This window comes from Macrotis lagotis, chromosome 5, assembly GCF_037893015.1.
Source record: "Macrotis lagotis isolate mMagLag1 chromosome 5, bilby.v1.9.chrom.fasta, whole genome shotgun sequence".
Taxonomy (NCBI): domain Eukaryota; kingdom Metazoa; phylum Chordata; class Mammalia; order Peramelemorphia; family Peramelidae; genus Macrotis; species Macrotis lagotis.
The window spans coordinates 201,841,800-201,856,714 of record NC_133662.1 but is presented as its reverse complement, the minus strand read 5'-3'; the positions used below and the strand labels follow the sequence as shown (position 1 = coordinate 201,856,714).

Sequence of the window (14,915 nt, the reverse complement as noted above, 5' to 3'; positions counted from 1 at the left end):
GGCTGAAAGCTGTCTCAGGCTTCTTGTGCCAGGGGCTGCAGGTCCTGGCTGTCACTTGGTGCTGCACTGATGTTGTCCAGGGACCCAAGGGGCACCCTCAAGTATCTTGCTACTCTGAGGGGTGTGGGGAGTGGGAGGCTGGCTGGCAACTGCTGGAGGCCATAGGGTTCTAGCAGCTTTTCTGAAGCTGCTGAGACCTGTGGAGGTGTTTCTGCATTTCCCTGGGCCTACCTGGTGATCTGGTTGCTGAAGGATGTCTGCTAGCTTGGGGTTGGGCTGAAGCTTGGTGATAGTCCTAACAGTTCTTGGAGCTGGAGTCACTTGTTCCTCTGATTCTGCTGAAGCACAAGTTCAAATGCAGCTAGGACAGGAATGGGGTGGGGTGACCTGGGCTAGAATTTCCAGGGGTTCAGCATCTCCCATTGGTTTGCTGAGCTGAGGCTTGCTCCTTTGAAGCTTTCTGTCCTGGACAGCATTCCCTTTTTACCTGAGTGAGACAGATCTTCCCTGCCAATCTTTCAAGTTTCCTGGGCTAAAAGACTGTTTTACCTCATCTTTTTTGCTGGTTCTTTGGGTTCCAGGATCTGTTTGGAGGTGAATATTGGAGGTTATGATGATTTACTATGCATTCTGTCATCTTGGCTCCTGGAAGTCAATCCTCACCTTTATAATTTTGCCAGAAAAGATGTTGAGTTCTCTAGTCTATATTTTGGAGACTCTTCTCCCTTTTTTTGAGCCAGATTATTTATCTTTCTCCAATCCACACCAGTATCTGTCCTAATTTTTCAAAGATCACTAACTGATCAGGAATCATATCTGAAGATTTTTTTTTTAAGTTAAGTTCAGCAAGGGCAGCTAGGCTAGGTTCTCTCTTATTATCAGGTTACTTAAGAATCAACTAATTTATAAGCTCCTTAAGGGCAGGTAGTCTTTTCCTCTTTTTTGAATATTCAGCATAGGCTCTTAAGAAATATTGATAGATTGAATTCCTTAGTAGCTATGCTTGTTCTGACAAAAGGAAAATTTGAGAAGCTTCCTTTCACCTTTTTGAATTCCTCTTGGGTGATCTTAGAGAACCCAGTATAGTTACCTTAGGCTAGGAAAGTGATTATTTAATTTAATCATCTAATCATCTCTGGGGAAGTGGCCTTATTACTGTGAAACTTAAAACTGTAAAAACCTTAAAAATATAAGGCTAAGACAAAATTGACAGAAAGTTATACATTGGACTTGAAGTTTTATTTTCTGGGATTTGCCATCTAAACCTTAACGTGGAAGCCATTATGAAAATGACCACTCTTCAACTGGGAAAGGGTTGATCTTTCATGCAAAAACAGAGAAGGGAAAATAATGTCTCCTGTGTGTGTGTGGCCTGATCCTAAAGGTTGCACAGTATCTCTGCCCAAAACTGTTCCTCAAAGACTATCATACTTGTACAATACTATCTGATCTCTGGCAGGATCTTTTCCAGCAGGGTAAGTCAGCATCCTGATCATTGTCCTGTGTTTGTGGTTAACATAGGAGAAGATACCCAGGAGTCTTTAACTTCTTACTAAGTCTGGCAAGGTGCCTGATACGAAGGCTGAGTACTCTCTAAAGAAATGAATCTTTTACCAGTGTACTCTCTAAGGAAATGAATATTTTGCTAGCAAAATAGTTTTGAGAATCTTATACTTTGACATCATAAACTGCAATTATCATGGGATAACAGAATTAAAGATTTAGAGCAGGAAGGAAACTTAAAAGTCAATAGTCTATTAACAAAATATGTATGTAAAATGCTAACCTGACTGCTCCTTGTTGAGGGGAGAGAGGGTGGAGGGAAATTTTATAACTTGGAAATATGCATGTACATATAAAAATAAATAATTAAAAAAGTCAATAGTCTAACAAGGTCATTTTATAGAGAAACTAAGATCCAGAGTTTGAAATAATTGTCAAAGTACGAAGGGAAAAATGTCCACATCCAATGGCATGGATCGGCAAGTAAATACTGGACAAAATATTTACCAGTCTATGATAAGATTTATTAAAATAGGAATAATCAAACAAATCTATAGGCTCTCCCAGCTTTTTTCTCTTATCTACCTTTCCTCATTGCTTCTGAAGGGAAATGAAGGAAGGGAGAAATCTTTATTTTAAAAAAAAGAACGTGGGTAGGGATGGGGGAGTTAGGAAGAAGGGGGTGAGCAGCTAGGTGGCAAAGTGGATGAAGTACCTGGTGTGAAGTCAGTAAGACTTACCTTCCTGAGTTCAAATCTGGTACTACCTGGGTAACCCTGGTCAAGTCACTTAACCTTGTTTGAGTTTTTTTATTCATAAAAGGAACTAGAGAAAGAAAAGGCAAACCACTGCAGTAATCTTTGCCAGTTTTTTATTCATAAAATGAACTAGAGAAAGAAAAGGCAAACCACTGCAGTAATCTTTGCCAGTTTTTTTATTTATAAAATGAATTAAAGAAAAGGCAAACCAATGCAGTAATCTTTGCCAGTTTTTTATTTATAAAATGAACTAGAGAAAGAAAAGGCAAACCAATGCAGTATGTTTGCCAAGGAAACCCCAAATGGAGTCATAAAGAGTCTGAAACAACTGAATAACAACAAATAAATTTGTATTGTTTTTTAAATAAGTAAAAATTTTAAAAGATCATTGGGGAAATTATTTATTTTTAAAAGAGTGAAAAAATAATTGTCCTTCTCTGAACAAAGACAGAAAAGGCGTAGGTTTAAAAATCAATCCCCTTTGCGCCAGCTTCTTTAGTTTCTTGGAACAAAATACAGGATATTCGTCTTCAGGCTGGCTGAGCATTTCTTTCTTTCTTTTTTGTTTCAATAAATTCCTTTCACCCAGATATTCTCCATCAAGCAGGGTAAAACAAGAAGCTGAATCACAGAAAGCGGCGGCTCACGTCTTATCGGGGATGCTGCTTTCTAATTCCCGGGGAACCACTGCGCGTTCCGGAGGCCGCCCGGGGAGGGCAGGGCAGTCAGAAGTGCCAGAAACGGCACAAATACCCAATTTGCCTGGCTGCGGATTGGGGCAGTTGGAATAAAAGGGAGTTTTCCGAAGCTGTAAGCAAGTTGTCTGACATCAGAAGGCATCTACCGGCTCCAACGGGGCTTCTCCGCCGAGGGCCGGGTGGGGCCCACGCGGCCTCCCTCGGCTCCCGCCCTCCGCTCCGCGCGGCGGCGCCTTCGCGAGTCAGGTGACGCGGCGGTCCCCGCCCACTGGACGGACTGGGGGAAGGGCGGGGCGCGCGGCCGCCCGGAACTCTCCTTTCCCGCCCAGCTCCCTCTCGCCCCGCCCCCAAGGACGCAAAAGCGCCGCAAACCGGCGGTCGCTTTACGGCGCCGTAAGTCAGAGCCGAGTCGGGAGCGGCGCCGGGGCGCGAGGCCTGGTCCCGGCGGAGGAGCCTGCGGCGGGTAACCGGGGCGCGCGTGTGGGTCGGTGCGGGCCCGAGGGCGGCCGGAAGGGACCCCGAGCCCGGCAGCCCGCCCCTGCCCCGCTCACGGCGGGCCTGTTGGGACGGCCTCGGAGAAGCAGCCGCGGGGCCCCTCCTCCTCCTCCTCCTCCTCCTCCTCCTCCCCTCCCCCCCTCCGGCGCGGAACATGCTCTACCTGGTGGGCCTGGGCCTGGGCGATGCCGAGGACATCACCGTCAAAGGCCTGGAGATCGTCAAGAAGTGCAGCCGCGTGTACCTGGAGTCGTACACCTCCATGCTGACGGTGGAGAAGGAGCGGCTGGTAGGTGGGCGGCCCCAGTCTGCATCTGCGGCCCGCGTAGCCTTGCAAAAACCCCCCAAAACCCCATAAAAAGCCATGAGGGCCCGCAAAATGAAAATGGTTTTTTTTTCTTTAAAAGAAAAGAAAAAAAGTTATTCCGCATCTTGGGACTTCTTGCTAATGAGGTTGCTAATGAGGAGCTAATACAGACTTAATCAGGGGGTTACCTATTCAAATAGGGAGCTGTGAGGTTTGCCCCCTTTGAAGTTATCCCCCGGGAATACTAATCTCTTTTTTTGTCTGGATCTTACCTTTTTAAGCTCCTGGACCCCACTGGGGTTTAGACCCCAAGCCCCATTTGTGCAGTTAAGTCAACACCAGAATACATTTCCATAGCTTATGTTGCAGTGTGCTTTGCAAGCTTCTCAGCCTCCCGCCACCTTGGAAGCAGGATTGGTTGGGTGGCACACTCTTGGCTTTGTTTGAGCCAGAGAGCTGAGGGGCCTAGTGGATGTTGGGGGGGGGGGGTCAAGCTTGGACTGAGAGTCAAGAAGATTTGGAATTAGAATCACCCTAGACACTTAATAGCAAGTGTGATCCTCAGTTTCCCCATCTTTCATTCCCAGGCTAGCAGCCCGCCCATGCTGGAAGTTACTCTGCCTTGAGGCCCACTCTTATGTTTACTCGCAAGACTATTTCTTGAGAACCCCAAATCATGTTCTCTTCATTCCTGACTCCCCTCTTCAAGTACTCCACATCCTTCCAGCAGTCTTGACTTTTGTTTTGTTTTTTTGCAAGGCAATGGGGTTAAGTGGCTTGCCCAAGGTCACACAGCTATGAAGTGTCTGAGGCCGGATTTGAACTCAGGTATTCCTGACTCCAGGACCAGTTACTCTATCCAATACGTGCCACCTAGCTTTGAGTAGTAGGCACCATCTTGGGTACTATAATCTAAAATGGAGGTAATCAATGAGGCACCCACTTCTCACAAACAAAGTTCACATAAAATAATATATTAAATACACCTCACAAACTGTAAAACTAAATAAGGAATTTGTATTAACAATTACTTCATCATGCTGGGGGAGAGAACAGAGCTGTCCCGGAGAGTTGGTCTTCTTCCATACCTACTTTGAGATTGGTATCTTTCAAACCCAGATGTGCTGAAGGTTCTGAAAGCCCCAGAATTACAGCAGAATCACAGCGTAGAAGCCAAGGACTGCTAACAGAATTTGACATCTTGATTCAGGATATTTGAAGCTTTTTCTTGCTTCACTAGGATTTAGTCTTAGAGAAAAATAGGTGATAACAAAGATGTCAAAACAGTTGGGAAAATATTGTAAGAAATATGTGTCACTTAGTAGTGACCAAGGAGAGCTAATGAACCACCAGTGATCGAAAAGGTTGACTAAGAGAACTAAGGCAAAATTTAGTAAATAAACAGTTTCTCAGAATTATTAGTTGAATTGCTGATTTACAAACTGCTAAATGTACAAAAAATTGAGAAGTAAGTTTAAAGATAGTCTCCATAGGTATTGGTCAAACAATTTACTGAACTGACACATGATTGATTGCTGAGCCATAATGCTATTGGATGGGAGGGAATCTTGGAGAGCTGATGAAGGACTAGAGATAGGTCAGTTTTTCCTTTTTTTTTAAAGGGAGGAAGGGGGACTTCTTAAACAATAAGCCTTATAGAGACTATCAGACTGCCTTCTGGGGTGGGGAGGAGCAAGATTGGGGTCTAAAGCAGATAGGTGAGCATCAGGTAGGCAGCTACCAGAGCAGCCTAATGTGCTGTAAAGAAAAATGTATGTGGAGATAGAAGACTTGGGTTCAAATATTAGTTCTGTTATTTAATACCTTTGTGACTTGTCATTTCTTTACTAACTTCTGGGATTAGAGGGATTCAAATTTTCTTATGAAACTGACTAATGGATTTTGACTTTGTGTAATAATTCAGCCAATAATAAGGAACTTTAAGATATAAAGATAAAATCCTTGTTTATCTTGAAAGGATGTAAATGAGTATAGCTATATACATTATATAGATATATACTTTATGCTATAGTATATATATTTGTATATGCACAATATAGTTAATACTTGGCACCTATTTTATTTTTCATGTTAATATTACATGTGTACAATGTCATAACATTGTATAATGTAATATACAACAAATACAGTATATGAGAGTTGCTGAGTGGTATCAACAAAAGTTATAAAAGCTCAGAAAATGTAAGTAAAAGTGATTCCTCAGGTATATATAAGCTTTTAAGGTTTGCAGTGTTTTCTTCAAACTCTGTGAGAGAGTAATACTGTCTCTATTTTATGTTAACCCATAACACAAAACGATCAAATGTAAGATCCTGGAATATCATAAGAGAAAGGGACCTCAGAGATGAGATCATCTAGTTCTACGCTCTTTTCAGAGTAAAATCAGGAGAAATGGAACAAGCTTACCTAGGGAATGGTGAGAACTCCACAACCCAAGGCTCTGTTCTTCTCTACACTTCCTGAGTTTTATCATGAGAGATATGATGAGTGAGATCTAGAAAGGGCAGTGTTTTTCTTTTGAATGAGGCAACTAGCTTTACTTGTGTTTGATGGCAAATGCCACTGACTTCCAAATATGAGTTGTCACCAAATGGAAAGCATTGGACAGATTCTAAAAGCACTGCACTGTACAATTTTAGGTGTGAGATTAGATACAAAGAAAGTTTATATTCTAAAAGAGATAAACTATTTATATAAATTTAATGAAAATTTATAGTTAATAAAAATAAGTACATAAGTCCAAAGTTTTGAGCAATCAGATAAAGAGATCTCATAAATTGAAAACAAAGAGAAAGCTTTAGAAGGGTCACTTAAGCTGTGTCTTAAAAGATGGCTAGGATGTCAACTAATGGCAATAATATTCTAGTTTATTTCATTAGACGATACCCTAGATTTCCTTGACTCCTTGAGAATGACATTTTGCCATTCTCAAATTGTAAATCTTATTTCTTTGTAGCGGTAGAAAAATCACAATATTGATCTGATTTCATCTTCATATTAGTAGTACCAAACTTCATCTGGACCTTGTTGCTAAAACTTGTCATTTCTTGCTCCCAGTTGTATCAATACACTTCATTTATACAGTAGTAAATATACTAAGAAAATTGATAGTATTTGATTTTCATTCCCTTTAATTCCCTCCTTTCCTTCAGACTTTTCATTGTCTCTTTTTTTTCTACCATCTAATGATAAAGGAAGTATCCTAATCTTTAATAAGGCTGATCCTTACCTATCTGCTTTGGACCTTGCTCAAACTTACCTCCATGATCTTGCTTTTAGCATCTATTCTCTTGTTCTTAGACTTTTTTTTTTTTTTTACCAATGGGTATTTCCTTTCTCCCTCAAACATGTCCCAGGTTTTCCTCAATCCTAAAAAAGCCTTCCTCCCTACCATTTTATATCATCCACCTACCTTCACAACTCTCTTATTTTTACTGTACTAAACTGTTTTCAAAAATCTCTAAACTTTAGGTTTTTACTTTTTTTTTGCCACTTTTCATTATCACCACCATATTATGAAATGGGATCTTTGTGGTTACCAGTATCATATAATTGCCTAATACGATGACTTATTTTTTCAGTCCTTAATTTTAATGTCTTCAGCATTTGGTATTGAGCATTCCCCCATTTTGTTTTTCCTCTTTTTTGTGACTTGTCTTGGTCCTTTCTTAAAATGTAAACCCCTTTAAGAAACTATTTTGTTTGCTTGTCTTTGTATTTCTAATGCCTTAGCATAATGTATGGTATGTAGTAGATGCTTAATAAAATGTTTTATTCTACTTGATATTGACTTCTCTCTTTTACCTTATACATACCAAGGCCTCTGGTTCTTAAAATCCCTGTTTTTTTGTTTTTGTTTTAATGACTTTTTTCAGCTCTATAGTATTCCCTTGTTCCCCAAAGGTCTGTTCTTAGTTTTCTTTTTATCGGTTTGTCCTTTCTTTCATGAAAATCAGTCATTCCAAAATCTTTAGTCTTAGCCACTTTTCTTGTTTTGAATTCATATCAACTATCTATAATATCTCCCACCTGGATACCCAGCAGCAGCTCAGTCAAAAATCTGTGTTTTTTTTTTAAACTCAACATTTTTAAATCTACCTATTTGCATAAAATACTGTTTAAACAAAACTTTTTTTCTTAAGATAGTCTCTCTTTTGAAACTTACGTTCCATTTGGAAAAGAGGCAGGAGGAGGACATATACTTATTTATTTAAGTACAATATGAAGCCTTCAAAGATAAGGAGCAGAGTTTTTGGAAATTTAAAAAAAGCCATTCTTGGCAAAGAACTCTTTCTGTCCTACCACCATCATGTGACTTACTGTATGTTTATCTTTAGAATTGTCTTTTTTTTTCTCTTCCTGTTCCTTTAGCTCTCAAAGCCAATCATTTGCGAAGTACAGCTAGATCTACCTGTGTGATACCTTTCTCGGGTGTCAGTTCACAAGCATTTGTTAAGCCTCAGTGGTCCAGAGCTACAAAGAATGGACCTGCTCTAAAGCAGCAGAGATAGTAATAGAAGAAATCATTTCAGGACAGATCAATACTGAGGGAAAAGAAGGTAACTTACGAGGCAGGAATGTTTAGAAGGATCTGGAACTTTTCGTACTAAGAAGAATTTCCACCTGTCTGCACTAGGATCTTCCCCAATCTACTTCAGTAGAAAGAACATTTTATTAGTCTTGTCCTGCTATTAAACATTGTATTAAGCACTAAGAATATGAATACAAAAGACAAGACAACCCCTATTCATCCCTCTCAATCATTCTTTATATCACTGCCAGAATATTATAGCCATAGATGTAATCACATTATTCTGCTACTCAAAATCTTTAGTGTTCTTGATTTGGAAGATTTAGATTTAGAGCTGGAAGAAGCTATCTAAGCTCCTTTTATAGATATGAAAACTCAGACTCAGTGAGGTGAGATGACTCATCCAATGTCCCATAGGTAATAGCAGATACTAAAAGAAAAGGGTGTTTGAAGCTTGGTTTCTCTGACGCCAAGGGTATTAAGTGCACGTTCTCACTGAATTACACAATCCAAACTTTTCTACTTAGCAATGAACTGACATTCCTCTTTTCAGCCTTATTTTACTTACTTTCATTTTAAAGTCTAACCAAACTATATTTCTACTCCTTGAACTCTTATGCCTCCATGCCCCTGACTAAACTGATTCTTATGCCTGGAATCCTCTTTCTCCCTTTATGACTAAGTTAATAATTATAATTATCTGATAAAAATCAATTCAGATTCTCCCTTCCTAGAATTGTATATTTAGATCTGGAAGGACCCTTAGAGGTCAGCTAGGCTAAATTCCTCATCTCACAAAAGAAATTGAAGTCCTCCAGAGAATGTAACTTACCCAAAGATATAGTAGCTGGCAGAAGCTCCCAACAGTTAGTAATAACTTTTCTCCTTAGACTTTGACATTTTATTTTGTGACTCTTTAATCTATTTTTATATGATATTTTTTTGTGATTATATATATATATATATATATATATATATATATATATATATGAAATAATCATCATGAGGATGGCCACTAGCCATTTCTCCTCCAGTAGTTTAATGTAGACCTTTACATAGCAACCCTTAATATTTATTTGATGAATGAAATGAAGAGGTGGGATAAAGATAGTGTTCTGGATTTAGGGAATGGAGTGAGGAATATCGGGTGGTTATGTTAGATGAATATCATTTTGGTAGAATATAGGGTTACTGAGGAGGAGGTAAGTAGTTTAAGGGAAAAAAAACTGAAACAAAGGGGAGGTTGGAGCCAGATTAGTGCCCTTAATGCCAGGCTAATATAGAAACAATAAAGGTGCATGATCATACTGGGAGATTATTGTGCTTTCTGTCTTGGGAGGGGGGGGAGGAGATGGAGAGAAGGAGAAAAATTTGGCAAATTTTATAAAAATAAATGTTGAAAATTATCTTTACATGTTAATTAAGTAAAACAGAATAATTTTAAGACTGTTTTTAAAAGAAATATTAATCTGGGGGATATCTAGGATGAATTAGAACCTTCAAAGCCTGGAGACTGGGAAAAGAATATACCTTGTTCAATAACCACCCCATTAAGGTTTTCAGTAGTATTACTTTGTTAAACAAAAGAAGTATATTTTATTTCACTGTCATTTATGACCCTAGATTTTACTTAAGTAATTTTCTTTAGTTTTTGTTTTCACAGTAGAGAAGAAGGAACACTGGACAAGGAGATGAGGGTTTTAGTTCCAACTCTCCTTCCATTAACTAAGTGATTATGTGTTATACACGCATGTTGTGTGTACATTATTTATACCCATATATGTGTGTGTGCACATGTAGAGAGAGAGTCTTCCTACTAAATCATTGAAGACAAAGTCTGTTTTCATTTTGTCTATCTCTCAGGACTTAGCATAGTGCTTAACCCTTTATAGGTCCTCATTAAATTCTTGTTTATTTATTGATGACAAATTAATTGAACTATTTAGTTTTTTTATCTATAAAATCCAGAAATAGTGAAAGTAGAATTGGATCTAGAGTTTATAGTCAAGTTTAAATACTTCCCTTTGACTTTTCTGCTTGAACAGTGTATACTGCAAAGATAAACTGGGTAATGTATTTTAAAAAACCCTTAAACTTAGAAAAGTAGGGTTGTTATATTCGCATTACTAAGTATCTAATGTTGAAAGAATTAAGCCATAAAATAGGATGGATACTGTAGCACTTTAGTGTGAATATCTAGAATTGATACATTAGCATTGCCTCATAGCTTACTTGCTTATTAAGCCCCTCCATTTTGATATATGACCAGGCACTACTCATATCACTCCTTAGATTTGAATTTTCAAGTGATTAATGAGCAGCTTGTGTGGAGAACATCTATATCTATGAGACTTTTTTCCCCCCTCTGTTCTGATGTATTCTAGCTTTATGGTCCTTTGAGATTGTTTTAAATTTACTTTTCCTAGGAATGTATACAACAAATGCATGGACTAATTGTGGGTTTTATGTCACCTGCTAATAATTTTGGTCTCTAAACTCCTAAAGATGATATTGATAGACATGGCAGATAAAACTAAAATGCTAAAAATATGTACCAATTCTTGAATAGTACTATTAATATTCTTCGGTAACATCTTACAAAATACAGGACATATGTCAGAATTATTTCTACTAGCCTTTCCCTCTTCTGCTTCATCTACGAGGACCACATTCAGGGATAAATTTAAAATTCAAAGAAAGCATCAGATGTTAAAAGGTCTGCTTCCCTTGGGATATTAAGATAGGCCTAAAGACAGAGTTTAATTGCAACATGATATAGAGCACCAGTTCATTGTGTAGCTTTATACACTGATCTATGCTGGATAATTGCCAAGATTTCCACAAATAGAAGACAAAGATCAGTGTCTGTAGTTGTATTTAGTTTAGGGGAGTAAGGAGGTGACAGATAATAATGGGGTGGGGTGAAATGGTTTTTGTGATAATTAGCTTTGTCTCATGGTGGTATTTTCCTTGAATTTCTAGGAGCAGTTTTATGGAAGACCATTGATTACTGCTGACAGACAGGTAGTGGAACAAGAAGTAGAAGAAATTTTAAAGGATGCTGATGTCAATGATATTGCCTTCCTTGTTGTTGGCGATCCATTTGGGTAAGAAAAGACAAATATTTATATTTCCATGTAAAAGAAAAAATTTTTAAGTCCTGTGAACCTAGTTTGTATATGTCCCTACTAATTAGAAGTTTCATTTATAAATACTAATAACCAGTTTTTATCTTCAGAATCATTTTTTAGAAATCAAGATACGTTCAGAATAATTAATCTTAAAAATCCCGTTTCATTGTTTGCTTGCAATTTTGCTTTAAGTTTCACTTTGCATTTCTCTTATTATAGATGTGCAATAAAGCACATCCATAAGGACATAGATTCATCCCACAGCTGTGAGGTAAAATTCTTCTTTGCTATTTTAAGGAGCGTTAAATGAATTACCTTTTTTATGATGACATTATAGATTATTACATAATCAAAGTCATGGTATGATTCACAAAGATTTTTGATTCATCACATTTAATTTTTGCAAAAGGATGCTTCGTTTTTCTTTTTCTAGACTGGTTGATCACATAGTGAATATTTAGCTATTTTCTGTTTTTAATTGTACAAATTTAGAAGCTGCCAAGGTTCTTGAATCATTTTGTTTACTAAACTGCTGATTTCAATTTCTTATGTCCATTGGGAGCTATGGCATTCCCTATTACCAGAAAGGATGCACTTCTGCTTGTCCAGTCAAGCATCATCAATCTCCCGTGTCAAGCCAAACAGAAACATTCTTTGTCTCCAGCTGGCGACCCACAATTCATGTCACAGCTTTAAGGAGCATAAGGACAATTAAATCACTGTGAGCCCACCACCAAGGATGTTTTTCAAAAAGGAAAGGAGTTACATGTGCATGCGTCTGTCAAAAAAGAGTAATTTACATTAATACAAGTCACAAGGGAAGGTCTATCATTATACTTGAACTTGGTTGTAAATAACCATGGGCAAGCTTAGAGTTTTGTTTAGCTTTTGACAATTAGAGACTCTAAAATTAAAGTTTTACCCAAATATATGGTATCTTCTCTTGATGTTAGCCATAAACTAGATAGACAAAGCTAAAGCTAACAGAAGTGTATATATAAAAAAATGATCCTGAGTTAATGATAGCAATTTATATAGAGCTTCAAGGTTCACAAAGCACATTACAAATATTTTCTCATTTGATTAAATCTCTGTGAGGAATCTGTTTTCCTTCCCATTTTCCTGAAAAGGAAACTAAAACAGGATAAGTGACTTACTTACCCAGGGTTCCATTACTAGTAAGTATCTGAGGCCAGATTTGAACTCAAGGTCTTTATGGCTCCAAGTCCAAAAACAGATTATCATTTTCTGATTAGTAAACTGGTCCTTTTTATTCAACTAATATTTACTGAGCACTTCCTTTTTGAAAGACATTTATACATAATGCTGTATTCTAAAGATGATGATGATGCCTTCTCTGTCCTCGTTAGAGTTCTACATGTAATCAGTTGTAGTATAGGAGCAATGGAGTGGGGACTTACAAAGCCCTATATTCACAAGTATGATGAATCTTTTCAGTTGGAAGACCAGGGAAGAATTTTTGAAGAGCCTATTTGAGTGGGTATCCTAAAGATCTGTAGAAAGAAAATGGACAGCCAGAAGGCTGGAGAACATCTTTCCCCATTTGTCCTTGAAAAACCTATTCCTTTTCCTCCCTGGATCCCATACCTCCCTCATATACCTCTTTGATTTTCACATTTACATTTTTTTTTCTAGTTTTGTGCCTTCTGCATGACCAGGCAAGATAACATGAGGCATATTGAGGAAACACCTCATAGCTTATCGTTTGGCTTATGTTTTGATAAGAGTGCAAAAACAAGTTAGAGAAAAATCATGAAAGGCCTTTAGATATTATGCTCTTTTGAAATTTTGGTCTTCTTTTAGCCAACTGAAAAAAGTTTTATGATTTATTTGCTAGGTAATAGGAATGAGCTAGAAGGCATCATGCTTAGATTGGTGTACCAGGAATAATAATATAGCAGCATTGTGAAGGAAAGAATAGAGTGGGAAAAACAAGAGAGAAATGAGTTAGTAGTCTGTTGAAATAGTCCAAATGAGTAATAATAAAAGGCTCTGTCATTTATCTGATGATTAAATTGTGAGATAAGGTCAGCCTGTGATTTAATTGATGCACGGAAACTTTCATAGGAGGAGGAAACTATCAGGGTAAGGCAGCAAAATACTAAGTCTTAACCCAGATTTGGAAGAAGATAGCAAAGAAAAGGAATATTCAGGAAGGCAATGAGAAAAGACAGGTATAGTTCACAGAAGCTAACCATAATTCCATTAAACAGGTAATACCTTTTAGTGCATCTGAAAAGGAGGTTAACAATTAGGAAGAAACTATTTGATCCAGATCATATTAGATGTTAAAGGATAATTTCACTGGAGATAGGGTGTAAGGAGAGATGTGGATCTGAATTTGCAGTAAATGAGAAGTCATGATGAAGTGTGGCGCTATTTTATTCTTTGCTTTTGACCAATTTCTTATTAGCTCTAGGCTTGTGACAAAGATTTCTCTACCTATACAAATGCTATATGTGGATTTATACCACTTGTGCTGGAAAAGGTCTTGCATATTGCCTTACTCAGTGGTGTTTAGTCCATGGGTGAGGAAATTGGAATATAGAATGCTGAAGTGCATCATTTTGATTTTTTTCCTCTGTGATAACTTTAAAACTCAAAACTGAAATTATAGGATTTTAGAACTGGAAGGAAATTCAGCGACCATCAATCAGACCCCTATCCAAACGGAGTCTGTCCCCTTTCCTTATAACATGCCCAACAAATAGTCATCCAGTCTCTGCATGAAGATACCCAGTTGGAGAAGCCAATACTTCCTGAAGTATCCCATTAAACTTTTGGGCTCTAATTGTTATAAGAAACATTTTTGTTATTCCATTTTGTTGGATCACCATTTCCCAATGTATACCCCCACCCCACCTCTAACAAAAGAATTTAAAGGGAAAGGGGGAAAATGGTTTAGTACAGCTAACCATTTCATCAGCAGTCATCAGTGGCAGAGGTCACCCACCTGCAAAGGTCCCCTCCTGGTACATCCTTGATCATTATAATTATGCAGCATTTATTTTGGTTTTTGCATACTTGATATTTTCTTTGTTTTGGATTGTGTGTGGTGTTTTTCTGGTTCTGCTTACCTCACTTTGCATCATTTTATATATCTCCATAGTTTCTTATTCAGCATTTCTAAAAACATAGTAAAATTCCATCATATTCCTGCACTGCAATTTTCTTAGATATATTATAATTGATAGGCATTTGTTTTATTTCTCTTGCTACATAAAAAAGACTGCTTTGAATATTTGGAGTAAATGAGTGCTTTCTTTTTCAAGGATCTCTGGGTCAGAATATGGACATTTTTGTCACTGTTTAACATTTCCAAATTGATTTCCAGAGTGATTGTGAACCAGTTTACAACTTCATTGGCAGTGTATTAGTCTGCCCATATGTCCACAGCCCATTGACATGAACTATTTCTATCTTTTATCCTTTTGTCAGCTTGCTGAACCT

General features: G+C 37.8%; 1 protein-coding gene across 3 annotated transcripts in view; it reads left to right on the top strand.

Annotated features, from left to right (window-relative positions):
* Positions 1 to 3,542: 3,542 nt before the first annotated feature.
* Positions 3,543 to 14,915, top strand: part of DPH5 (diphthamide biosynthesis 5) — a 45,276-nt gene continuing 33,903 nt past the window's right edge. Inside the window, exons 1-2 of one of the 3 annotated variants that reach the window (XM_074188286.1) lie at positions 3,543 to 3,743; positions 11,296 to 11,420. In XM_074188286.1, the coding sequence (XP_074044387.1) occupies positions 3,609 to 3,743; positions 11,296 to 11,420 (260 nt within the window). In that variant the 5' untranslated portion in view covers positions 3,543 to 3,608. The remainder of the gene's footprint in view (positions 3,744 to 11,295; positions 11,421 to 14,915) is intronic. The other 2 variants (XM_074188288.1, XM_074188287.1) reach the window with 2 other exon arrangements.